We start from the raw sequence: 27,482 nt of genomic DNA on the forward strand, positions 1-27,482 counted from the left end.
TAGTACAAATAATAATGTACCAAAATATGCAGATTAAGTATACTGTTGCAAAAGTAAGTACACATCTGATTAAAGGTAATAGAAAAAGATTTTATGTTTTCATTGCTAATACAGACAAATGTCATGATTTGGTACACATACAGTTTTGGTGTTACATTATTAGATATTTAACAATTCTAAAAATCTTATTTAGTTACAAGGACTTACATTGGGTCAAGAAAGAGACAAAATGTGACTTCTGTACCTTGGTCTTTTTTAAGATAACCACATTGACTGTGGAAGTGAAGATTTATGCAAAAAAAAAAAAAGTGAGCAGAGAGACAAATGAACGGCAAGGACAAACACCATAAGATATTGATGTAGAAGCAGCATCAGCATTCAGGTGCATATATCGTGTCTTGTCCCTGGAGGTAATGGGATTGGATGAAGCCTTAATGGAGTAGGTGTTGGTGGTGGTTAATGGAGACGGTAACAGACACACTGGTAAGTTCATGATTTCCTCAGTATAAAAAGGCACTACGCTCTTCTTATCGGGACAGGAAAGAAGCTTTTTCATCTACTCGCCATAGAAGCTTATGGATTTCTAAACAGACCCATCGTTCCTACTGTTTACAGTTTTACACGTGATTTATACAACTCTCACTTCATGGCTGGTTACCTGCCAAAATGGCTGATTGCATCAAAGCACTTACCAAAGCGTAGAGAGAGTAGCAGCAATTTACCAATGTTAATTCCTGCTCTGCTTGTTATTGTTGTGCAGAGTGAGGGGTGGAGCACAGGGGAGGACCAGGGGGAGAAGTGACGAGGATGGTTAATGGGTAATTATTCCTCACTCTGCACGGCATTAACAAGAGTTAATCTTTGTAGCTTTAGTAACTTAAAAAACTAAATTTGCTTGACAACAGAACAGACAGAAAGAAAAGATTGAGAGTGGATTTGTCAAGGCGAGAGACAATTTTTTTTACCATCTATCCAAAATGTATCCCTTTATCCCTAAATTTTGTTTCTCACATCAGTCTCTTGAAAATCACGCTGCTGTGCATGTTAAATTAGTTTTTTACATTTGACACCAACACTGTAAAATGACACGCATGTTTCCAGCACTGAAACATACATCCAAAATGTACAAAATGTGAGTAAACATTCAACATTTTTGCTACGTATGGCAAATACATTCTCAAGTCCTTCAATCAGACGAACAACTGAATCACTAGTGTTTCTACCGGTCTCTGATTTGTAAGGGAATCTACCAGCGATGGACAAAACCCCGCAAGCGCAGATTTCACACACATAGACGGCGACGCACAATTGCCATCAACAAGATGCCCTGTTGATGCTATGTCTTCTTCCTGCCCCTCCCTCTGCCTCCTGCAGGTGGCAGCTTCGTTGCAGGGGCAGAGAGCTTATGGGTCTGAAAGTCAAGCATCTGCTGGAGGATCCCTGTGAGAATGAACTCCGCAGTGACGACTGGGAGAGACGCGGAGACAGCTGGGCCGCAGAGTGACCAGTCCTCCTCGCAGGAAATCACTACAGTGTGAGGCTAAGAAGGAAGGAAGTTTTACAATTAAGATTTTGCAAGATTTAAGTTGGAATAAGGTGTGAAGACAGAGTACCACAATTTAATGTTAGTTCAACGTGAGACCTGAGTGACAAGGGCCCTAAGTTTGACTGGTACCTTGTGGGAAGAAGGCATCTTGGGAAGAAATGTAGCTCCACTGCATGAAATGATGTCCTTCATTTGAACTGGCTCTGGCTTCACTGACTTTGTAACATGGATCTCATATCCCTAAGAGACAAACAGATTTGGTATACAACATGTAAACAAATATGATTTATCTCTATTTCTATGTAATATCCGCAAGAAAGAAAATCAATACAATAAGTTTCTTTGGAATGGACTTAAGCTTTTCAAGTGTATGCTGTGATTTATGGTTTATCAGACTAATCAGTACATTAACATTAGAGTGTCAACTAATTCCCACAGGCCACAGTGTAAACAATCAACACTGTGCTCTTGTATTGCACTTTGTCATCAAGTACTGGCGTGTGCGTGTGGAATAACAAAGAGGCCGGGCTACGAGCCATGCTTGAAGGTAAAAAGTCAAGAATTTCAGATCTGTTATGAGCCCAGTGTGATTCAATATGACCCACCACCCCTGTGCCATCTGCCATGAAATACCACACCGACAACCTCACCCAGAAAAAAAAAAATCAAGCACAGAAATAAATGGAACGAGTGCGTTAGCGTACCTGTAAGAGAGGCTGACTGCTGGCAACCCTCAGAGACTCCTGCAGGCAGAAATTGAACTTTTTTTCCTGTTCTGGATCATTCACAACAAAAGCATTAGGAGACAGGAAGCTCCCAGCTTTACCACTCTGAAACAGAGAGAGAGAGAGGAGAGGAGTAGTGAGTGTCTATTCAAGTGTGTCTCCGTATGTGTTGTATTTGCGTCTATACTTCCACATTCATTTTTTTCAGAGAGAAGAAAAACCAGCTTGGAGCCAGTTTTAATTCCTAATATAGCAACTAACCTTTTCCAGCCAGTGTGTGGTGACGATGGGGACTCCTTTAGCCACCGCGCACAGGAACTTCACAGTCCTGCGCACCTTATCAGTCACCAGACAGTTCATGTCCGCCACGCCTTTAGCCATGCTGCCTCCTAAACGAGCCAGCACTTTCTCCCCTGCTTCATCCACCACTCCTGTGAACAGCACCTGAGAGAATGACAAAATGTGTTATTCAAGTAGTCTCAGGTCACACCAACAGTTTGTTTTATTTGGTCTAAACCAGGTTAACTCACAGGAGCCTAATCGGACAGATTTCATTTAAATTAGTTCAAGATTTTGGAATTGGGGGTGTTGAAATGAATTTGATTCTAGTACTGAATGGACAGAAAATAAGTGAAAACGGCACCAAACATGTGTATCATTACAGTTGAACGTCCCTCCTATGTATGATTTTTCTGACAAAAATAACCACAGGTTTACAAAGACAAAGACACAGACCTTGTAGGTCTGGCTGGCAGCTCGTAGTCGACCACCAGCTGCTGGGGAAGCAGAGGAAGAGCGAGGGGTCTTTGCCACAGGAGAGGAGTCTGCATGAGCCTGTCGTTTCCGGGATACACTGCTGGTTGGAGTCTGAGGCTGCTGAGTAGGAGAGGGGAGGGGAGGGGAGGATGGGGAATAAAGAGAGAGGAACCAAAACAGAGCAAGAATGAAGACAAGAATTTTAAAAAAAATTTAAAAAAGAATAAAACAGTAGATAGTGACTGTGTGACCACTATACCGCTTAACTCATTAGTGTATTAATGGTGAGGCAGAGGAGGTTATAGTACTCTTGTTGCTTAGGGAGTGGGAGAAATCCAGACAGTCCCTGAAGGTGATTGAAGTACATTATAATAGTTGGAAAGGCTGACTCAGTGAGAAATGCACCAGGGCCTTTGGCCAAGGTAAAAGCTTTCCTTCTCAAGGACAGATGTTCTTGGACACTAATTATTAACTACTCAGCTTTCCATTTTGTCTGATTTATATTTAAGCCTTAATGTATTTTTTGTTTCAATCAAATATACAACTATGAAATTTCCAGTGCACGTTAAAAGGGGACATAATTAAGTTACCTCTGATGTCGTATTAGCATCTTGGCTAATGGAACTGACACATGTCCCACTTTCTTCTTGCAACTCTTTCTTTTTTTTCCGGACCACTGATGGCCGACCTCTGGCTCTCCTCTCAACAGTCTCTTCCTCCATTTTCTCACTCTCGTCTGTCACCTCCACATCAGGGGGAGCGTTCTTACTCCCCTGGACACCTGATGCTCTACTTCTCCTCTTAGCTTGGATGGTATTATCTTTTGCTTCTTCCCCTGCTGCCTCTGCTGTTTGGGCACCCTCTGCATTTGCCTCCAACTCTTTCTTTCTACCTTTTCTTTTGTCTTTAGCCTCATCTCCATCACTGACTGCAGGAGCGACTGGTGCATCTACATTTTCACTTTTTAATGCTTTTCGGCCTCTGCCCCTGACATTCCTTTTAGCCAGAGGTGAGTGTTCACTGGCACATCCTTCCTCCTGACTTGACTGGCCTTCCTTATTTGCAGCTTCAGGGCCATTTACAGTGGCTCGCCTCTGCCCCCTAGTGGTACTAGCCTGCTGAGAGTCTGCCTTCTCTTCATCATCTTCATGAGAAACCTCACTAGAGGATAACTCTGCTTTCCTGCTCTTCCTGCCTGTGGCTGTGGGTTTGGGAGCTGAATTCTGATCACTCTGACTACTGATAGGAGAAGTGGAGTTGGGCTGTGTTTTCCTCCCTCTTCCTCGCTGCCTGCTTCCTCTTCCTCTGTTCTGAGAGCTGGTGCTGCAGATGGAAATCTCAGAGTTAGGGGAGTTGGAGGAGTTGGACCTTGACACGATTCCTAGAGGAGAAATATCATTACTGTCCTGGTCTGTTGTTTGACTCTGGTCAGACGGCTCTGCAGCCATTGTCCTCCTCCTGTTGTTGCCTCTGTTGATGGTTGCCTGGGGTGGCTCACTGGTCCTCTTTGCTCCTCTTCCTCGGCCTCTCCCCCTACTCCCTTGGGTGTTGATGCTTGAAGTGGACCTCTCTGAGTTGACAGAGTTGGAAGAGTTGGAGCGAGATCTGGTTCTCCTTGCTGGGTCATCATCGTTGGCCGTTTTTAAGTCTTCTTTGTTTTCTTGTAGATCTTTTCTTTGTTTTTCTTTTGCTTCTTTTTCTTGTTTTTCTCTCTCCAGTTTTTCTTTTTCTTCTCTTTCCTTTTCTTCCATCTCCAGCCTTGCTTGGTGTTCTTGTTCTTTCCTCTCCCTCTCAAGTCTCTCTTGTTCTTCTGCTGCCCTCTTTGCCATTTCCAGTCTTTCTTTTTCTTCTTGTTCCTTTTTTTCCCTTTGTATTCTCTCATTCTCTAATCTCTCCTTTTCTTCTCGCTCTGCTTTTTCACACTCTAATCTCTCTTTTCTTTCTAATTCTTCTTTTTCCCTCTGTATCCTATCAGCTCTTTCCTTTTCTTCTTCTTCCCATCTTTCCCGCTCTATTCTCTCCTTTTCTGCTCTCTCCTGCTCAAGTCTTAACCTTTCTGCCTTTTCAGCTTGTAATCTTTCTTGCTCTTCCTTGTCTTTTCTTTCCCTTTCTATTCTCTCCTGTTCTGCCCTCTGCTGCCTCTCTGTTTCCTCTAGTTCTCTTTTCTCCATGTCCAGTCTTACTTGTTCATCAATCTTCCTCCTTTCCCTCTCCATTTCTTCACTCTCTTGTTGTCTGAGCTCTGTAACATCTTTCTCCTCTCCCAACATCCCTTCTTGTTGTTGTTGCTTGTTTCTTTCAAGTGTTTCTTCTTCTTCATCGTTCTGTTGCCTCATGGATTTTTTCCCTCTAGCCCGCTTAACCTGCTCTAACTCCTCCTCTTCCTCACTCTCATCAGGCCTGGATTTTTGCCTCCTTCCTCTGGTAGTTGGAAAAGCTTTATTCCCTCTTGTCTGTCTCCTGGGAGGTTCAGAACTCTCTGCCTGCTTCTCCTCTTCTTTTAATCTTGCCCTTGTCCCTCTTTTAATTGTAACGCTAATGCCACTGGTTCCAGCTTCAGATGGTCTCCCCTTTCCTCTCTGAGGCTGTGGGCCAGTATTTGTTCTCATTGGCTGAGATTCAACAGTAGAGGCCTCAGAATTTGTGAGCGACTGCGTCTCCTCATCCTCAAGTTGCAGTGGCTTTGCTTTTCTTTTTCGTTGACCTCCAATTGACTCCTCATCGTCGGTTTCATCAGCAGGAACAACAGAACTGATGAGGGGCTGTGTTTGCTCGTCTTCAAGCTGCAGTGGCTTTGCTTTTCTTTTTTTTCGTGGACCTGGAATTGAGTCCTCATCATCACTTTCATTATCTTCACATGTATCCATGGGCTGAGTTTCAGCAGCAGAGAGCATAGAATTTACAAGCGTCTGAGTCTCTTCTTCTTCAAGTCGCAGTTGCTTTGCTTTTCTTTTCCGTGGAAACGGAATAGAGTCCTCATCATCGCTTTCCTCATTTCCGCTTGTAGCCACAGGCTGAGTTTCATCCACACCTAAATGCATGGACTGGGTTTCAACAGCAGAATAGTCAGTACTAGTGATGGATTGCGTCTCTTCCAGCTGCTTTGCTTTTCTTTTCCGTGGACGTGGAATCAATTCCTCATCTTCACTTGTACACAAGGGCTGAGTTTCAGGTATTGACAGAGCTCCACTGACGGACCTCTCCTCGGGTTGAGCTGCCTTCCTGTGTTCTTCCATCACTTCTGTTTTAGAGGAAATGTGACTCTCTGTTGCCAAACTCTCCTCATCGCTATATGCACACACTGGTTGGGTTTCAGCCATGACAAGAGCAGATGAGGTGGGAAAGTCTGACGGTTGAGTCTCAGCAGCAGTAAGGCTTTTTCTCTCATCTTCATCTGTTTTATCCTCTGAATCATTGCAGGGCTCTGAAATGTATGCCTGTGTTGCTTCTAGAGCTAAATCTACCTGACCTTCCTTCTCAAATGTCACTGGACTTCTGGCAGGCTCTTCATTCCCTCCATAGGCCTGGGTGGCCTCCAGGTTTGGATCATTCCCCACTGATCTGTCTGTGGTTGAGATGGCTGCATATGCTTGGGTATCGTCCAGCTTCACACCCCCACCCACAGAGACAAACGCTTGAGTGCTCTCCATGGCCAGAGCTTGGGCCTGACACTGCAGATGGCTGCTGTCAGACAATCCCAGCTGGAAAGACCCTCCTCTGCTAGACTGTCCATCTCTTTCGTCACCAGAAGACTCAAGGCCAAAGGCTTGGGTGGGGTCCATGGCGTGGTCATTACGGGTCTGAAGAATAAAGGACTGTGTCTCAGCAACAACAAAGTCCTCATCCTCTAGACTGTCTGAGCAGGAAGGCAAAACGACAGGTCTTACAGCAGGAGCCGCTGCACCTGGGTGACAGAGAAGACAAAATAAAGACATTTTGTGCAAGGTTAAAAGAAAAGAAGAAGAAAAAATCCTGCTGTTTATACCCATTGTCTTAAACACACAAAAAGTTATAAAACAGAAAATTATGAGTAATTAAACTGTATTAATGGTAATTTACTCACGTCTAGATGGACCTAAAGAGGGACTAAGGAAGGCCTGAGTCTCCATCTCTTCCACTTCTTCTGAAACCATCCCAAGGTGAAAATCACAAAATTAAAAAAAACTATTTAAACTTGCTTGTGTTTCATTTTATGATGACCTTTCCTAATTATATAATAATAAATCACACAATACACAAGGAATACATCATTCATTCCACTACATTCTCATTTGAAGATTACCTGAAAATTGCATGGGAGTAGAGCAGTTTTGCAGTAGAGGAACCGGCAATCCAGAAGTGTTTTCTCTACTTAGGTTAGGTATCTGGTGCTCTCCTGCCTCTCCCTGGTCCGCCTCCTTATCCTCCACATCTGTATCACCATCCAGTCTGGGGTCAGCTGGATTGTCCCCATCTCCAGCAGGGGGCACGCTGGACTCATCCACATCTGTGTCTGCATCAGAATCTGACTGAGCTGCTGCTAACGTGATACCAGGAGTGACCGACAAGGTTGCGACGGTAATGGGTATAACCAGCGGAGAATCCTCTTCTGCATCTGTATCACTGTCATTTGCTCCTGCATCTGCAGTGGTGCATGAATCTGTAACAGCAGACACCACCGGGGATTCATTCATAGCAGGGGCAGGGATCGCCTCATCGTCTGTGTCACTGTCTAGTTGCAGGCTGTGAGGAGCAGTAAAGGCAGATTCAGACCCTGTGGGCTTTAAATCTATGCTAGTGGGTGCTTCATCTATTTTAGAGCGTGTGTTATTTGTTCTACATTGATTTTCTTCTTCCTCATCAACATCTGTGTCACTGTCTAGGTGGAAATCCTTTGGCTGCGTCAAAGGAGCAGAATCAGCTGTGTGTGCACTGGGTTTTGCTTTTGCAGCACCGTCTGACATATCAGCGTCATCATCCACATCAGTGTCACTGTCCATAGTGATGCCCTCAGGCTGAATAACTGGGATAGCATGAGGAGGTTTGGTATTGTCATCAGAGAGAGACACAGATTTTGGACCTTTATCAAAGGTATCTTCATCTTCATCAACATCTGTATCACTGTCCATGTGAAACTGGGCTGTGTTTGGTGGTTGATCTGCTTTTTGGTTTGCATTCAAGGTCACAGGAGCCGCAGAAGCCACACTTTCCTCCTCTCCCTCCACATCAGTGTCACTGTCCATGTTAAATGCAGGGATCACATCAGTGGAGACTGCTCTTGTGGACACAGGCAATTCCTCGTCTCTTGTAGTACTGACATTGCTTTCCTGCTTCACTGGCACATCTTGTCCACTCTCCTCAAGCGTCGTCCCTCCTGGTGCTGCTCTTTCTTCCTCCCTCCCTTCCTCCTCTTTGCTGTCCACAATGGCAAGCGTCTCTTTTTTCTTCAGCTGCTGTCGCCCAACATCTATGTCTGACTCCTCCTTGCTGATGCTGACATGTCTGTACGGCCTATTTTTAGTGGAGGAGGATGGTGTGATGGGACTTTCATCCTCGCTGTAAAACAGTGGAAAACAATTTAACAAGCATTATAATTCAGATGTAAAAGAGGGAATAAACTGTATGGAAGCACACACTTAGTTATGTTTGTGTTATGAATACACATATGAACAAAGCTATAAGTAAAAAGTTGCTAACATACCTTTCAGGGACAATTTTGTTTGTGGGACTCAAGAATGTAGAACAGATGGGACTGGATTTATGGGAGTCACAATCCGACACTGTAAGGGATAATAATGATAAACCTGTAAAACATCTGAATGATACAAAAAGAGAGATTAACTTCTGTACATGTTTACAAAATTTACATACCTAGAGGCTTGCGCCTTCCATAATCTCGCCCCCCTCTTTCTTCATCCGAGTCCGAGTCAGATTCTGGGACCAGGCTCCCCTGGGGCTGGGTTGGAGTTTGTTCAAAGGACAGGCAAGTGGTTCTGGCAGGAGTTTTCCTTGTGTCACTTAAATCAAGTAATGATGGCTTCGTACCACCGTTGACACATTTCTTACTGCCTGTGCTTGTTTCACCCCCCTTTTCTCTCAAGGCATCTCGCAACCTGGCTTTTACCCCTGAATTTCTGCTCACAGGACCCCTCATGTCCCCTTGAGAAGGCACTGTGTCTACAGCACAGCTGACATACTGACATGGGATGTCTGCCACCAGCAAACTGTCACCTTCACCGAGGGCGTAGCGTACATTAGGAGTCAGTTTTAAGCGGCCCTTGCAGGTCCCATTCATGCTCCCTAGGTCCCAAACCAAAGCCTCCATATCCACTTCACTGCGAGATCCTCTTCTCCTGTACACAGAGATGCAGATGGTGGCGTGCCGCTTGGATACGGAGGGTGCTGGTAAGGGCAGGGTGCAGGTGTTGGGGTCACGACCAATTACATTATCTCCCAAAAACAGGGGCAACTCTGGGTGACAAGAGAAGGTCCATCATAAGAAATATGTAAACAAGGCCTGTTCAGTTACACTGTCCATGAAGAAACAAGCACATAGATGTAATAACAACAGAGGCTAGCCACTCACCTGCTGCGGGGACATGTTCATTTTTTAGGATGCACAGTTTAGCAAGTGGTTTGCCCCTCTCATCTTTATTCTCCTCTTCATTTTCTTCCTCATCCGACTCCAAGATTGAGTCACTGATCATCTGGGTAGCATCCATTCTTCACACAGACAGGATATTACATGAAAATGGCTATTTAGGCTGTAACATCTAAATCCACCAATGTTAGCTTTGAAAACTTAGCCAGACGTGCGTTACGTAGCAGATATTATTAGAGCAACTCCACGCAGCTAACGTTAGCCTAAATGGCTAATTCATTATCTCAAGCGTAGCTATGTGGACTGTTCGTCTCTGTTGTATCCTTGCTAACACCTTTTAGCAATGATCTAAATACCGTTAAGCAACGTAGGTACAACGTTGATTTTGTGCGAACATGCCTGTCAAAACCGCATCATTTCAAAGGAACCAGAAACAAAACAAAACAAAACAAAATAAGCTAACCGCTAGTTTGGCCAGTTCGCACGTGAGTGTCGCAATTTCATGTCATAACAAACGTAGCCACGTTGTATATTTTCATTTTTGGTAAATAAAGCACATGACTTCCATTTAAAAACTAACGTTATTTGCTACAACTCATGACAACTGCTTTCACAACCATAAAGGACGCTGACGCGATTATAGGAGCAGCTTGACTGTAATTAATCCAACTACATTGTTCAAAGAAGCTCAGAAGTATATCTGCAATGTGGGTGAATTGTGACTTTTTCTTTTCCTCACATAAACTGGAGTTTTTACGGTAATCTGTGCCGCACTACACTCACCTCTGCACCGCTTGGTCAGTGAAGATCGTGGATATATGCACATCCTGGATGGAATTGCCCTCAGGAGGCGTTTCAGTCACACGCGATTGGTCAATGAAAACATCACTCAAACTAAGATGTGTAGCGATTGGCTATTTAAACCTCAATCTAACTTTAAAAAGTTTCTGATTGGATCAAAAATCCTCGAAGCGCCAGGCAACTATGTTCGCGCCGCACACCTCTAAAGGCCCCATAGGCTCTCTGTGTCAGCTGGTTTGTACTAATTTATTATTATGTTATTTATGAATATATGCGGCACTAAAGCACTCAAATCACCCGCCATAGTAATGGCTTAAGGTGGATGCTGCTTAGTTGTCAGACCATGTGGCACTGTCCTGTGCTAAATGATGTATAGGCCTACCTTAATGAATATGGTTGGTTACATTACCACATAGTAACATTGGAGCCTGTGAGGGAGCAACAAGGGTTAATAATAATAACGACTTGTCACAACAATAAGACTGTCACAACCGCTCTCTCCCGTCTGGACTACTGCAATGCCCTTTATTTGGGTGTTAGTCAGTCATCCCTGTCTCGCTTGCAACTAGTGCAGAATGCTGCTGCTCGGCTATCAACTGGCACAAGGAAGAGAGACAGCAGCACACCTTTACTGGCCTCCCTGCATTGGTTACCAGTCAAGTATAGGACTGAGTATAAGGTACTTTTATTTGTTTTTAAGGCTCTATATGGCCTGGCGCCCCAGTACATCTCGTTCGCTGTCCCTCGATCGCGGCTGAGGGGTAAAGGTGACCGTGCATTTGCTGTAGCTGCCCCAAAATTTTGGAACAGCTTAGGGTTAGGCTGGAATTAAGTGTTCCCTTTCCCTAGACACTTTTAAGGCCAAACTAGAGACTCACTTGTTCGCTCGGGCCTTTGACTGTCGTTCAAACCCAGTGTTCTACTAATATCTGTTTTCTATTTGTTCTTATTTCTTGTTTGATGTTACCCTGTTGCGTTGTTTTAATTTATTCTTGATATCTTATTGTACAGCACTTTGGTCAACTGTGGTTGTTTTTAAATGTGCTTTATAAATAAATTTGATTTGATTTGAAATTTGATAATAAGATCTCTTTATGCCCCTATAGAAGGTTAATTCTGCCACCAGCAACGGTCTGAGGTCTTACATGACTTTATAAAGTTACACAACCACTTGCTATATTGTTTGGTTCACCTGCATGCTGTACCGATGAGCTACTCTGCCAAAGCTATGCAGTTTCTGGTAGCTCACATTAGGATATACAATACAAGTCAAAAGTTTGGACACACTTTCTCATTCAAGTGAATGGGAAGGAGCGTCCAAACTTTTGACTGGTACTGTAACTCCGATCACAAAGGACCCTCATCTCACATTGTTATAGTATAAACGACAGATGATCAGTGGTGATCAGTTCAAGAAAACAGCATGGGAAAGGTCCTAAATTTCTGTGTGAGTCAGTGCTCTCAAATTTTAATGCAAAACCAGAGGCTTACACCCTCAGATGCATACAATTAGTTTTACTTGTTGAGTCCTGAAAATATTTCCCAAATTAACCTAACACAGTTTTTACTGGTGTAAATATATAGAGTAACATTTTAGTAAAGAAATGCCTTGCTGCTCTTTCTTCTTGAGTTGTACATCAAGTTCATCATTGTGAACATAGGTTGTGAGGTTTGACACATGCCCAACACCGGGATAGTTGTGGTAATATGGCTGGACTTCCCTGTATTGTAATTGGCTGTGTGCCCTTAACCGTCACAGTGCTTGCAAAGCAGTGGAGTAGAAATATTTCTATTATCTATTACATATCATTCAATATTCCACTAATATCTGATAACCATATGTGGTTACCAGATATATGTCTGCACTGAATTCTTTTTTTTTTAAGGAAACTATGTTTTCATGTGTAACAAAATGCCATGATGCAGTTATATTTCTTAGCTGCAGGAAAGAGCACATGAATGCATTAGTTTCCTCTACTACAGACACTGCTGATTGAAATGTAATAGCTGGATTGTAGTTTGTGTTCAGACAACAGAGAATCACTTATATGCAAGCATTAATAAAAAGGAACACAAGTTTTCATTTGGCAACTTTATTTGAAGTGAATGACAAGGGATATCTAATGTATTCTAAAGTTTGATTCTAGTAATACTGACACTATGGTTGTTCCTTAGTTACTTGTGCGGGTGTTCCTTCTTGGTTATTTTTCCGTTATGGCATGTATTGACCTTCACATCTTTATCTTCAAGCATCGTCTTCAGCCTCCTCCTCAAATTCACCCTCTTCCTCAGCTGTGGCATCCTGGTACTGCTGGTACTCAGACACCAGATCATTCATGTTGCTCTCTGCCTCAGTGAACTCCATCTCATCCATACCTTCACCTGTGTACCAATGCAAGAAGGCTTTACGACGGAACATGGCTGTGAACTGCTCGGAGATACGCTTGAACAGCTCCTGGATAGCTGTGCTGTTGCCGATGAAAGTGACAGCCATCTTGAGGCCACGGGGTGGAATGTCACACACAGCGGTCTTGACGTTGTTGGGGATCCATTCGACGAAGTAACTGCTGTTCTTGTTCTGGACATTGAGCATCTGCTCATCAACCTCCTTCATGGACATGCGCCCACGGAAGACAGCTGCAACGGTCAGATAGCGGCCGTGACGTGGGTCGCAAGCAGCCATCATATTCTTGGCATCGAACACCTGCTGGGTGAGCTCGGGAACTGTGAGGGCACGGTACTGCTGGCTGCCCCTGCTGGTCAGGGGGGCAAAGCCGGGCATAAAGAAGTGCAAACGTGGGAAAGGCACCATGTTGACAGCCAGTTTGCGGAGGTCAGCGTTTAGCTGACCTGGGAAGCGCAGGCAGGTGGTGACTCCGCTCATGGTGGCGGACACCAGGTGGTTAAGGTCTCCGTAGGTGGGTGTGGTGAGTTTGAGGGTACGGAAGCAGATGTCGTACAGAGCCTCATTGTCAATGCAGTAGGTTTCATCTGTGTTCTCTACAAGCTGGTGGACTGATAGAGTAGCATTGTAAGGCTCAACCACTGTGTCTGACACCTGAGGACAAAAACACACAGAACAAAACCTCTCTTCAGTCTCATGATCTAAAATTACAAATAAAAACCTCTCATGCTCCATCACAAGGGTATCTTACCTTGGGGGAAGGCACCACACTGAAGGTATTCATGATACGGTCGGGGTACTCCTCGCGGATTTTGCTGATGAGCAGGGTACCCATACCGGATCCAGTTCCACCACCAAGAGAGTGGGTGAGCTGGAAGCCCTGCAGGCAGTCACAGCTCTCTGACTCTTTACGGACCACATCCAGGACTGAGTCTACCAACTCAGCTCCCTCTGTGTAGTGACCCTTGGCCCAGTTGTTTCCAGCACCACTCTGACCTGGAGGGAAAGGAGTGACACACAGGTGAGCCATGCTTTTCTGGGTTCATAAAAGGCTCAAGTCATTCAGTAACATGAGAAAACTGGTTTATTCCACCCACCAAATACAAAATTGTCAGGTCTGAAGATCTGCCCAAAGGGTCCAGACCTCACGGAGTCCATGGTGCCAGGCTCCAAGTCCACCAGAATGGCTCGAGGCACATATTTACCTCCTCCACAAGAAAGTGAATCAGGGACAAGGAGAAAGAAAGAGAAAGAAGAGGAGAGAAAACGTAACAGCTCAATAATGCAGGAAACCACAGTCTTGGATGTTACACAGAATAAATGAAAAGAGGAAATCCGTGCATGACAGGAGAAATTTGTTGTTGACAATTGTATGACTGAAATATATTAACATAAATAAATGAGTCCTTCATGTGAGTGTCAATCAGTTATTAAGAAGTTAGCTAACCTGTGGCCTCATTGTAGTAAACACTGATCCTGTCGAGCTGCAGGTCACTGTCTCCGTGGTAAGTCCCTGTAGGATCAATGCCGTGCTCGTCGCTGATAACTTCCCAGAACTGCAGACACAAAATGGAAGGTATCACATGACAGTCACTTGCAATGAAAGTACACATATACCCATTAGCAATGTGGTTTAAAGGACTAGGAGCTTTAAACGAGAAAAACAGGAGTGGGTTTGCATTTTTGGATTCTGATGAAAATGACAGTATTTTTTCCCCTTCTCACCAAACCATATCTTAACCCATTTAATACAATGCAGCTGTTAACATTTCCATAGTCATAGGCTGACTGAGCAGAATGCAGTTCTTTCACATGTAAAATGCAAAGGAGGAAAGCACAAAGGAGCCACAGATCCCTCCACGGGAAAAACTAAAACTAAACTCTATTTGCAGGCAGTCACACTACACTGAAGAAGCGGATTGTCTTCAGATCTGTATTCATGTCTTGTTCACTCTTTAAAGACCACACTTGGATCTTTCAGTTTGCATGTGCATTAAATCCCATAAGCAAGAGTGACGCAAGCAGTCATTTGCATGTACATATGAGATCTTCCAACTCATTTTTTTTGTATACAGCCTCTGATTTTCTGCTAACAGCAGCAATAGGAGGATTTAGAGTAATCTGGATAAGCGGGCTGTATTGCAGCTCAGTACTTAAGAGATTGGGAGTCATCTGTGGACTGAATATCATGTCATTTAAATAAGACCATGTAAGGCAAAAAATGACCAAATGACCTTAATATGGGAGAGATTGCGGCACAAAAGCACAAAGAGTAGAACAAAGAGTTGATAAGGAGCGACTGAGAAAATGACAGACATTTGACAGTGACACGATAGATGGCTATCAGTAAAGGCTGAAAATAATCATAGTGAAAGATTGAGGACAATAAGCAGGAAAGCAATGCCACACCCTGACCCATTTCACCACAATGTAGCCCTTCAGCAATTCTGTCAATCATATCCACTGGACATCTGAGTCAATGAGTCCTGGGGGAATGGAAACAAATGAGGATCCTCACTGCAAGGCCACCAGTAGTTTTTCTGACACCATATTGGGAAGACAAAAAGACACACAAGGTACTGTGTAATTAAAAACAGGAGATGAATATATAAGCTTACTGCACAAGCTGCAATGTATATATTTATTTACTGCAGTTGGCGTTCTTTGGTGCAACTGCAATAATGCAGTCAAATTTAAGAATATAATTGTTATTATATGCTGTGTTTATTTTATATAACTACTATTCTACCAAGACATTGCCAGCAAATGCACATTAAGTCAATTGAGAACCCAGTGACTTCACCCACTGTGCATCAGCTGTTTCCTCCATTCCTCCCCCACCCTACCCCTAATTTGGTTAGGAGAGGACAGACATTGATTACAAAGACAGGCCCAGTTTAACTGGACATTTAAATCTCTGTCAGCAGAGCATCACAACTATAATGATGCATCCTATAATATATGGGCCATTGTTAATGTGGTCTCCCAACTATGGTTGAATACCAGGGCAAGATTACTGTGTGCGATGGAGAAGTCCTACTTAAACATATGCTGCCTGCAGCAAATGATCAGCTGTAAAACAAAGGAGATAATAAGACAGTGATAATAATGGGCCAAGAGGACATGCACTGTAGCAGACTGCAGTTGTTACTGTAAGACTGGGTGGGTGGTAAATTGATGTATTGCCTTATGTGTAAGGCAGACTATGTGGTCCTTGTAAGCAGAACAGTGTTAAATGTATCAAAATGATAAATGAATTGATTTAAGAAAATGAATTAGTGTATTTCATTGTTAAAATCACTGATGATGTCCTTCAGAAAATGCACTTAATCAGTCTTTTTAAAAGGATAAATTCTTTCTTTGCCAATTATCGATGCCACACCCATGCCACAGACCCCATTTCTCCCCAGCTGAAACAGCACAGTCTGCATCTACAGCCTGCAGAAATAAAATCTAATCGATGTTGGCTATTGATCCATCATTTCAGGGAAAAAAAATAACTAGGCCTTTCATCCCAGCTCCCACTCATTGTCTGAAATACCAGTCACCTCTGCCTGTGCTAGACAAAGGGACCAGAGGAGGGCTCTAACAAGTGAAGAATAGACAGATTTTTTTCATCTTCTTCTTCTGCCCAGACAATGTCTTGAGGTCTGCTGAATCCGCAGTGTTGAGACGCAGAGACACGCCCGGTGTTGTCTGAACAAAAACCCGTCGAGACACAAGAGCCCCGTTATAACGTTATTTCAATGGGAGCACGGTCCGCTGCTCCACACCCACCTACCAGTTACCGCAGTGCACAAGATATAGACAGAAAATGAGCATAAAAATGAACATTTACAATGCCTTTATTACAATTTACCTTTACATAATTTCTGATTTATATTCATCTCAAACTGTTGCGTTTAATAGGCTACACAACGCTATAATGTGAAAGATTTATTTATTTATTTATGCACACAAGTGAGTCCTTTGTCTATATAGGCTTACATATCATCAGCTAGATAAAGACTTTTTTTCTCTCCAAATAGGAGTGTCTCCTGCATAATCTCTCATTTTCGACAATGAAAGTAAAACTGATTTTTTTTTTTTTAAATCAATGAATAAATTCTCAATACTTTGTTTTCTTACCTTGGCACCAATCTGGTTACCGCACTGGCCGGCCTGGATGTGCACAATTTCCCTCATTGTGGATGCGAAAGTTGTATAAAGACGAGTAGAAGAGAGACTTGGACAGTACGAGGAGCCGACCGCAGACTTAAGCGTGTGTGTGCCGGACAATGGATTTATAAGCTTGGAGTGTATCCAGAACGAGGCTGGGGCCGGGGAAGCGGGCGTGGCTAGACCCAGACCCAGCTGCTGTGCATGGGGGATTGGCTGAGAGAACTGATCCGGAGCCGAGGGGAGGGGCCCCGCTGCACAGAGGGAGTGGAAATGAGATGGGGAGATTGACCAGAGGTCTTACCAGCTGCTGCCCAGAAACACCCAGCTAGATATGTTATAGTTTTTTTGTTTCAGAAAAAATTGTAATCAGAGGAGAATAACTAATCGGCAGTGTTAGATTACTGCCAGATGACAGACATTTCAATTTCAACAGCCGGAGACAAGATGTAGACAGTCAGCTCAAGCACTGCACTGCTGCTCTTGGCACTGCAAGTCAATGGGGTAATTTGATTAGCTTATGATTCTCCCAGAAAAGTGAGCTGACACAGCATTGCATTAAAATTGATAACATATATAATGAATAAAGCAACATAAAAGGTACCCATTATAGTCTCAAGATCACCTCCCCAGAAATAATACCATGTTGGTGCCATACAGTTGGATTATTACTAATGTCAGTTAGCTAAAACTGTCTTCTGAGCATTTACTCTCACTTTTTGTTGAAAGTAGTTAAACCATGAATGCAGATGCAGTGTCAGATGATAAAGGTCAGAATACCATCCAGAAAACTGCCAACAAGGCGTCCTAGTGATGGAAGAAGCCCTGGGAAATAGCTTCACTCATGCTGACTCATCCTCAAAGTCTTGGAGGAGGAAAATCTTTGATCCAGGAACTCGCCCACACCTGTGGCTCAGAGCCTGGATTTTCTGGCCGACGCCTGGTCAGTCAGGGGGACAAGATAGGGGACCCAGGCCCCTGTTCCCAGTCCAGCCCCCATGAGGTCTGGAGCAAATCCCAGGTCATCCATGACTTTAAAATGATCAGATTAAAGTTTTAACAGTGGATTACAGAGTATGAACTGAACACTGCTGCTTAATGAAAGTGGATGTTTTTTATTTATATAAAATAGTCGTGTTAGGTTTTATATAATTCCTGACATGATTCGAAAGGTGATTTTTACTTTTTTAAGTATTCAAATAGAAGTGGTCACTGGGAGAAGCCTGATAACAAAAGGAAACACCTGCAGTCTGTTTTTTTTTTTACAACCTTTACATTTTCCATAGTGAAGACATGTTTGATTGATGTGGTGCCATTAGGCCTGCTGTCATGCAATATTGTTTGTGCACATCATCACTGTTATGCATAAAACATGTAGGCGTAAATGTACTTGAGACATCATCCCAGTACAATCCATCTATCATCTAGAGGAACACTGTTTAGATACATTAGTGATCACATTAATAGTCAAGGAACTCAGTATAGGTATTATTATAAATTGGTAACTGCTAGCACACATGGAGGGCCAAAAGTGAATATAATAATACATTAATATATAATAAATACGTAAATAAATGTGAAACGAAATTAATATGGAAATTGATAAATAAATGTGGACAATAATACATGTGAAAATTCATAAATAAATAAAACGGAAAAAGTCAGAATAAATAGATATATGAATAAATTATTAAATACTGGAAAACGTTTTATTATCTATTTATTTATTGGATTTGTTTATTTATCTTTTAATTTCTCACAGTGATCAATTAGTTTATTTATTTATTTACTTCCCTGTGTCACTTTTGGCCCCCATACTCACAGCCATAATAAATATGATCAAACTATTCCATCCTTTTTTGTAATATATTTAATGTGGTGTGTTCTCTGTTTGCTGCACACTGTATCCTTCATTTTAAATCTGTCATTCAATGCACAAAAAAACTGTAAAAATTATTATGTAAGAATGTAGATTCAGGTGGGGCTTCAATATGAGACATAATAGAGCTGAATGGATGGTCAGTAGTGAAAAGTCACTGGGTACATTTACGCAAGTACTGTACCTAAGTACAGTTTTGAGATACTTGTACTATACTTGAGTATTTCCATGTGATGCTACTTTATGCTTCCACTACACTACATTTCAGAGGGAAATATTGTACTCTCTACTCCACTACATTTATTTGACAGCTTTAGTTACTTTTCAGTTGAAGATTTGACACAATGGATAATATAACAAGCTTTTAAAATACACACATTGTTAAAGATTAAATCAGTTGTTTCCAACCTTTTTGGCTTTTAACGTCTTACAAAAAGCAGTGTGTAGTCGGGGTCACATTTCAGATGTCTGTGAGTTGTTAACAGCTCTACTAAACAGTGATTTTTCCCTCTAAACTTCTCACATGGTTTCATTTAAATAAATCTTCAAATGATCCAATATTTCAGCAAAAATCAAAGATTAGAGAAAAATTCCAAAAATTGAAAACAGATTTATGTATCAGAACTTTGTTTTTTTCTTCTTCGCTCTACCACTAATCATCTCACGACCCCTCAGATTTATCTGGTGACCCTTTGGAGGACCTGAACCCTAGGTTGGGAAACACTGGACTAAACTAGCTTTTGAACATTTTATTTGTAGTGGTTTTGCATTTATAATAAGACAAGGCAGATAAGAAGAATAGATAGATAGATAGATAGATAGATAGATAGATAGATAGATAAGACAGAAAAAACAATAGGGCAACACTCTCATTAATATTTTACTGTTTTCACTGCTCATCTAGAAAAGGGCGTGTTGTACAAAGAAGAGAGACCTCTATTGATCCTTGATATGTTGCAACATCAGGTTTCATATTCTGAAAAACTTCTGAGGATTGCCAGACAGTTTGTATCTCAGTCTCTCTACACGCAAAATGCTCACCAGTTGGACTGAACAAGCTAACTGTGTATAAAGTGGTTCAAACTAGCTCCACCTCCAGCAGCTACAACAGCAACATGCTGCTTACACACTGATGCTTCAGTATTAATAATCTAAGATGTCAGTAGGATTTTTCATGCTGGACTTTTACTTGTAATGGAGTATTTTTACATTGCTGTATCGGTAATTTTACTTAAGTAAATAATCTGAACACTTCCTCCACCACTGTGGATGACACATCATTTCTGTTTGCACTGCATCTTCTCCACTACGTCACAACTGCGGGTGCAGTTCCTCCAGTCTACAACTAGATGGCGACAGTAGTGAGGCTGAATCATTGACAGTCAATGGGCTGAATGGGGGTGGTCAGCTCCATCCTCTGTGTTCAAACAGACATTTCTGTCATTCGGAACCGTTTCCTTCACGGTTGGAGAGCGATCGATTCAAAACCAAAACAACAGCAGCATTACAAGTGGAAATGAGAGAAACCCCTCTAGAAATGAGAGGGACACAGCTATAACTGAATTACTGGATTAATTTATGGGGCTATAGTCAAGATCACCCAACAAAAGACACTTTAAAACCTTGTTGGGAAAAGGAGAAGAGGGAAACAAAAAGCTTTGGATGGGCAGTGACACAGAAAGCAACAGAACTTAAAGTAACACAATTAAACTTAAGTCCAAAAGCACCATTGTCAGCAGCATCACCTTGGATACTTCTGGACGCCACAGTAGATTTTACATTATTAGAAAAGAGGAACAAGGATATGGAGTTTATTTATAATTCACATACCATACAGACATTCATTGATAGTTATGTCACAGATATACACAGTTATGTCCAGATATACACAGATGCAAAGAATGTACTTAATAAAGTAGGAATAGCATTTATTGTTCAAAGTAAGGAAAAGGATAGGTGGAGAATTATGAGTTAACACTGGAGGAATGCTTCCAATATTGTTAGCAGTGCAGTGGATAGAAGATACAGGACCACTGAGAGCAATCATTTGTTCAGATTCAAGCTCATCACTAACTGTAGTTTACAGTACAGTCTTTCAGACAGCAGACGAGATATTTTGATAGAAGCACAACAAACATTATAAAGAATTCAAATCATGGGTACAGTAATATTTTTGTGGGTGCTGGCACATATTGATATCAAAGGAAATGAAATGGCAGATAAGGTTGCAAAGGAGGCCACAAAAAATAATCTGATTCACTGGGCAGTTAGCTTCAGCAAGACAGAAATCAAGAGCATTATTAAGCAGAGATTAAAGGAAAAGGTGGCAAACGCAATGAGAGAAGAAGAAGAAAGGACAATGGTTTTAGACTTTTCATTGTGGGAGAAATGATGTATGCAGGAAGGAGAGATGAGACAATAATATCAAGACTTGGATTTGGACACACTATTTAAAATAGGTAAACATAATACAGGCAGATGTGAATCCTGTGGGCAAGAAGAAACAGCGGAGCATGTAATGCCACACTGTCAGAAATATGAGGCAGAAAGAAGGCATCTGATTCAAAACCTCAGAAATATCTTTGATCTAGATATTCTACAAAAAGCTCAATTAATGAGTGTCATCAAATCATATTTCAGTATCTTTGACTGGCTAATGTGATTGAGAAGATACGTTTGTTATGAATAATGTAAATACTAGACATTCTGATCCACACTCCAGACCAGCTGGTATCAATAATGCATCAATTCGTTGTTTGCAACCGCCAATAAACCTCTAAGAAGTGGTATCATGAAGGTAACATGGATGTATAAAGGGTGCTTCTCATTATACCAACGTATCCCCTCGCTTCCCTCACCATTGTCTCTTCCTCGCGTCTATAGCTCGTCTCAGCGATGATGTAAGAGAGAGGAATTTAATTCATCAGACGGCACGCGATATTTTTTTTCTAGGACGGCGAAGCCATGACCCGCCCTACTCTGCCTCTGATTGGCTAGTACTCGTTATCTTCATTGGTTGGGTTGGTTAGGTTTAGGCATGAGGAGTGAAATTGGTTAGGCATAATGTAAGGATATCAGGGTAAGCCAATCAGAGGCAGAGTAGGGCGGGTCACGACTTCGCCATCCTAGAAAAAAATTATCCCAAATGGGACATCTTTGCTCAGTTCAGCCTCATTTTGGGGAGACGACAAATGCTCATGATGCACATCTCTTCAATTGTCAAATATAAATAAATCAGCTAACAAAATGTAGAAATTATTAAGTAACAGTTTAAACTTTAAAATTTACATTTAAAATGAATGTACAACAAATTAATACTTTACACTGTTACTTAATAATTTCTACATATTGATAGCTGGAATGAAAACACCCAATAACTGCTCCAATTTTCATCATTTGATTATATCTGATCTAATACAGCATCTGGTTGTCACAGAATAAGACACAAATAGACAATTTTAATCTGTTAACTACTAAAAGAGCAGAATCGACGTAAAGGAGCAATGAAAACAGCTGTAGCCTGCAGAATATGTTAATAAAATATTGATATTTAGTTTGTGAGTCTGATGACCTTTTCAGGCTCAGGATGATTTTATTAGAGAAACACAATTGTGTACGTTCTGCAGGAATAAAGGTTAATAAAATAAAGAAATAATATTTTCCTGAAGGAGTTGAGACGTATAACAGAAAAGAAGAAAGGAGAAGCCTTTGGCTTATGAAGAACAATAATAAAGACTACATGAGTGTTTTTCGTGATTGATTCATGACTCTAGAAATTTAGTTACTAGTAATTTTTATTCAGATCAGCTGACCAATCAATAACCAATCAGTAAACACATTTGATTAAAGGGGTGTTGCCGTCTGGAAAAAAAAAACTTCCGCAGAGGATACACCAGTGGTTCCTTGTTCTTAGCTCCTTCAGGAGCCTTCTCTCTCCTTGCTCCTCTTCCCCTCCAGGCACATTTAAGGTATTGGGAGATCCTCCATAATGGTGGAGGGGGAACAATTTCCGGATCACGGGGAGAGGACACGAGGAAGCATAATAGCACAATGGGTTCAAGTACATGGTTACAGTGTCAGAGGTGTCAAGTCAAGGTGAAGAAGAGAACTACGGACCATATATCTGTTTATTTTTTATCTGTTTTTGCAGTTGAAATGATAGCAACCTTGTTAGCCTTGCAATGGATAGAGGAAGTCAAACCTTTGTGTATACTGCTTTGCTCAGACTCAAGTGCAGCCCTGGCTAATCTCAAGCATACCTCTTCAAGATGCAGAAAGATATCCTTTATGACCTGATGCAATCTTTATAGAGAATTTTTCGATTAGGAATTGATGGACAGTTTGTATGGGTATCAACGTATGTGGGCATTAGATTAGGGGATTAGATAGAAACCAAGTAGAAGTTGCAATAGCAGTAAGCATGATAGAGGCAAAAGCTTTTATACGGAGCAGGATTAAGGCACAGTGGCAAAGGCTATGGGACAGAGATACTAAAGGAAGGCATTTATATCAGATTCAACAAGAGGTTGGAGAGGGAAGGCCGCAGGGGAAAAACAGGAGACATGAGTGCCTGATCAGCAGAATAAAACTGGGACACACAAAACTAAACTCATCTCTACACCTCATCGGGAAGCATCTAACTGGAACTTGTGATGACTTCAATCATATGGAAACTGTGGATCACGTCTGTTTTCATTGTCTCCACTATACAAGACAAAGACAGCTGTTTAAGAATGAACTAGGACATAATGGGATTGAACAGATGGACCTGAAAACACTCTTTACAAATGATTCTGGAAGTTCTATTGTAAAACATGTCTTCACTTATCTACAAAGCACGGGTTTAATAACAATTTAAGAACTATGTAAATCAACAGTAGGTGGCGATAGTGCTCTAAATGGTGTCAATTCGCCATTAAAATCAGAAGAAGAGAAGGAGAAGAAATTGCCACGCCTATAAACAGGTGAGCTCATACCTCTACATGTGTGGGACGATCGAAGGTTCTCGATCACCAGTCCTGAATATGTGTACCGGCAGGAAAACCATAGAATCGATTTGTGGCTTTACCGGGCTAATATTTACAATCGTAAATATTCGGATGACCGCGGCCGCGACTTCAGGTGAGTTCTCCTGTCGCTGTTTCAGGTAATTTAATGATAGATGTGATGGAAGGTAAGATTTGTACTCACTTAGAACATTTCAAAAGTCACTACCGCCAAGACAAAAACTACCCGAAGTTGACTTTAGGTTATGTGAACGTCTGCCTGACGTTTGGTTGATATTACAGCACCAAAAAGTAGGCTATAGTAGATGCGCACATCCAATAAACTTCCAACTTCATGCAGTTTATTGACACCAACCTGTGACGTCACGAGATGCATGCTTCTCTTCAGACACAGTGATTACAGCACCTACACATCCGCTACGTCTATTAGGCCTAATGACGTTTGTTACACCGGTGTAGAGTTTAGGAATCGATTATTTTCATCAGCCTATTTAAAATAATGAAAAATCGTGTTATATTCTTCGAGCTCATGGTGATGTTATCTTGTTTTGTCTGATCAACAGCTCAAAACAACCAAAGATATTCAGTTTATTATCATGTATGACACATAAATAGGCTACTAACCTCAACCCCAAATAGGCTATTACTCCAAATTGCTCCTGAAGGCTGTGCCATCGGTGTGTGTGTGTATGTGTGTGTGTGTGTGTGTGTGTGTGTGTGTGTGTGTGTGTGTGTGTGTGTAAATGATTAGAAACTACTCCTGATGAGCAGGTTGGCACCTTGCATGGCAGCCTTTGCCATCAGCAAAATACAACCCATTTACTGTGTTTGTAACTGCACATGCTGAGCTCAGAGCTCTAAAGCCAGTGGAGGTGGTTGTTTATGTCAGAAGGAGCGCAGCAACACCGGTGCCATCACTCATCGACTAATCGTTGCACCTGTATTTGAGATGACTTGCTTTGCCTGAAAAACAGTCACGAAAAAAGATGTTGAGTTTACATTGATGGAAAACTGGAGAACTAGCAAATATACATATGAGAAGCTGCTACCAGAGATTTTTTCTGGCATTTTTACATTATAAAATGACTTAAGTGATTAATCAGTTAACAAAATTGTTAACAATTAAATTTTCTGTCAATAGACTAATTGATAGAGTTCTACCATGTATAGTGGCAGTCAATAGAGGCTCCATAGGAGGACATGTGCCAATGTATTTTGAGTTTATATTTGTTTCCAATGAAGATTTTGGCCTCTGTCTTCCAGTGTTGCAGAAAGCTGTTCTTGAAGAACCTGTTGAGCTGGTATATCGGTGTGACATCCATAACATCAGCGGGGTGATGTTGACCAACTCTGATTCAAACCAATCAGCATATGTCCTCCTGTACCACGACAACCGCCAAGATCCGATCAACCAAATTCCATTGTATCGGGGCAAAGTGGACCTGGATGACAGACGGATGACTAATGGCACCCTGGTGTTCACGCTTCAAAACATGAACAACAGCTTCGTGGGAAAATACTACTTCTACGTTTTCCAGAATGGTGAAAGAATCCTATTAGGCACCATCGACCTGAGAGCTGAAGACTCAGCTGAGTTTGGTGAGGTCTCTACCAGAAATAATGTGATTTTTGTAATGAGACATCATGCTCACAGTAACATGAAGACATGTACATTCTTTATTCAGTCCTACACACAGCCTCACTTCACTGCTACATGCTGCTACAGCTTCCTCTGTTTACACTATTCACTAACACACAGTTCTACTGTGTTCTGTTTTCTGTTTTTCAGGTGGAATCAACGTGAATCACAAAATTTGGCCTGCAATCTCTGTCATTATTTGTATAATTATTTTGATTATTTTGGCCAAGAAATATCGAAAACGTTTGAATGTGGAAATTTTAAAATTTTACTACAAGTCTTGTCATAATTAGATGCAAACTGTTGTATAGAGTTTTTCTCATGAAAAATAAAACAAATCAAACTTGTGGAATATTTTTTGTTGCTTTCAGTTTTTGGACTTATTGGATCATTTGAACATTTATTGAAATGAAATCATGTGAGAAGTTTAGAGGGAAAAATCACTATTTGGTGGAGCTGTTAACAACTCATAGACATCTGAAATGTGACCCCGACTACACACTGCTTTTAGTAAGATGTCAAAAGCCAAAAAGGTTGGAAACCACTGGTTTAATCTTTAACAATGTGTTGTATTTTAAAAGCTTGTTATATTATCCATTGTGTCAAATCTTCATCTGAAAAGTAACTAAAGCTGTCAAATAAATGTAGTGAAGTAGAAAGTACAATATTTCCCTTTGAAATGTAGTGGATACTCAAGCAAAGTACAAATACCTTAAAATTGTGTTTCTGTACAGTACTTTAGTAAATGTACTTAGTTACTTTCCACCACTGCAAGATGTTACTGTAAATGTGGTGATAAAATTTCAAGAGTTTACTCAGTGTGTATATTAACCGCCTAGTGACCCCTATTGTACATGGTTGTACTCTAGAGCTGAACTGATGAGATAATTAATCAACTGACAGAAAAATAATTGCCAACTATTTTGATAATTGATTAATTGTTAAAATCATTTTGAAATCAAAATTCTCTGGTAGCAGCTTCTCACATGTGACTATTTGCAAGTTTTCCAGATGATTACAGTCCAGATAATAATTACAGTCCTCCTATGATGGAATTATACAACCTGTTGCTCAGTTTAATAAAACACAACTTTACAACAAATTAGTTTTTGTAACTGAGACCGTTTTCAAGAAACATTTAGAGGATGCTGGTTACAGTACAGATAAAAATACAGACATGGTTGCTTAATTTGATTGTAATTCCTGCCTCCCAAGTTTTGTTTGGTTAAATTTCACGTACATGAATTTAGAAGTTTTAATGATTGAATTATCTCATTGCAGAGATACATTGAAATCAATTACCAGAAAAAAAGGTTAAGAGTGAAAAAGTGTTTCCAAGTCTCACATAAAGTCTCTTATTTATTGTTTTCTTCATTATTTAATGATTTTTTACATTTATTTATTTCAAGCTGTGATGTCTCTTTTTTAAACATAAATTAATGAATAAAATACTCAGTAAATGTATTTTTTCTGTGATTTGATGGTAAGAAGTTTTATTTAATCACCAAATCACAAGCTTACATTGAAGGACACGTTTGGATTTTAAGACGAGCATGTGTTTCAACAATATGGGAGTGCATGGTAACCATAGAAACACATAACACACATCAGTGTTCCTGTATTGGTCTTTATTGGAAAGTGGAACTAATCAGATCATCATCATCTCTAATGACTGAATGACTGACGATGATGTCATATTGCTCCTGCTGACACAAACACACACACACACAGTTGCATATGATCAACAGATAACTATGTTTTTTCATTCACTACTGTGTCATCACTACTTGTCTTTACAGGATTTCTGCGGCTTCACCAAGTTAAATTTAAGACTTTAAAATATTTTAATACCATATATAATGCAATTTAACACCTGTTTCATGGTCAAAGTATGAAAGATATCAATAAAAACCATAAGCAATGATAAGGCTGAGAATTATTTACTATTTATTATTTTATTATTTACTATATTTACTAAGTGAAATGTG

General features: G+C 41.1%; 2 protein-coding genes and 1 long non-coding RNA gene across 6 annotated transcripts; 1 reads left to right on the forward strand and 2 right to left on the reverse strand.

Annotated features, from left to right (window-relative positions):
• Positions 1-69: 69 nt before the first annotated feature.
• Positions 70-10,486, reverse strand: mdc1 (mediator of DNA damage checkpoint 1). 3 transcript variants are annotated; one of them, XM_067601094.1, is made up of 12 exons: positions 10,391-10,486; positions 9,593-9,729; positions 8,878-9,477; positions 8,708-8,786; positions 7,310-8,562; positions 7,091-7,150; positions 3,618-6,931; positions 3,007-3,147; positions 2,533-2,715; positions 2,251-2,376; positions 1,676-1,786; positions 70-1,540 (listed from the first exon to the last, which is right to left on the reverse strand). In XM_067601094.1, the coding sequence occupies exons 2-12, from the start codon at positions 9,726-9,728 to the stop codon at positions 1,337-1,339; spliced, it is 6,207 nt and encodes a 2,068-aa protein (XP_067457195.1). In that variant the 5' UTR covers position 9,729; positions 10,391-10,486; the 3' UTR covers positions 70-1,336. The 3 variants fall into 3 exon arrangements, with proteins under 3 accessions (XP_067457195.1, XP_067457197.1, XP_067457196.1); XM_067601096.1 differs by lacking the exon at positions 10,391-10,486 and having other exon boundaries at positions 3,007-3,144; positions 9,593-10,381; XM_067601095.1 differs by lacking the exon at positions 10,391-10,486 and having other exon boundaries at positions 7,091-7,147; positions 9,593-10,380.
• Positions 10,487-12,485: 1,999 nt separating this feature from the next.
• On the reverse strand, positions 12,486-17,105 carry tubb5 (tubulin, beta 5). Of its 2 annotated transcripts, none has more exons than XM_067601103.1 (5): positions 16,941-17,105; positions 14,260-14,368; positions 13,910-14,017; positions 13,564-13,808; positions 12,486-13,466 (listed from the first exon to the last, which is right to left on the reverse strand). In XM_067601103.1, exons 1-5 carry the CDS (start codon positions 16,995-16,997, stop codon positions 12,654-12,656), a joined length of 1,332 nt encoding a protein of 443 aa, XP_067457204.1. In that variant the 5' UTR covers positions 16,998-17,105; the 3' UTR covers positions 12,486-12,653. The 2 variants fall into 2 exon arrangements, with proteins under 2 accessions (XP_067457204.1, XP_067457203.1); XM_067601102.1 differs by having other exon boundaries at positions 13,910-14,020.
• A 6,693-nt stretch (positions 17,106-23,798) lies between these two features.
• Positions 23,799-25,840, forward strand: LOC137190587 (uncharacterized). The gene is made up of 3 exons (XR_010930245.1): positions 23,799-23,970; positions 25,119-25,454; positions 25,645-25,840. It is a non-coding gene; the product is annotated as an uncharacterized lncRNA (long non-coding RNA).
• The last annotated feature ends 1,642 nt before the right edge of the window (positions 25,841-27,482 follow it).

Source organism: Thunnus thynnus, chromosome 10 (genome assembly GCF_963924715.1).
Source record: "Thunnus thynnus chromosome 10, fThuThy2.1, whole genome shotgun sequence".
Classification (NCBI taxonomy): domain Eukaryota; kingdom Metazoa; phylum Chordata; class Actinopteri; order Scombriformes; family Scombridae; genus Thunnus; species Thunnus thynnus.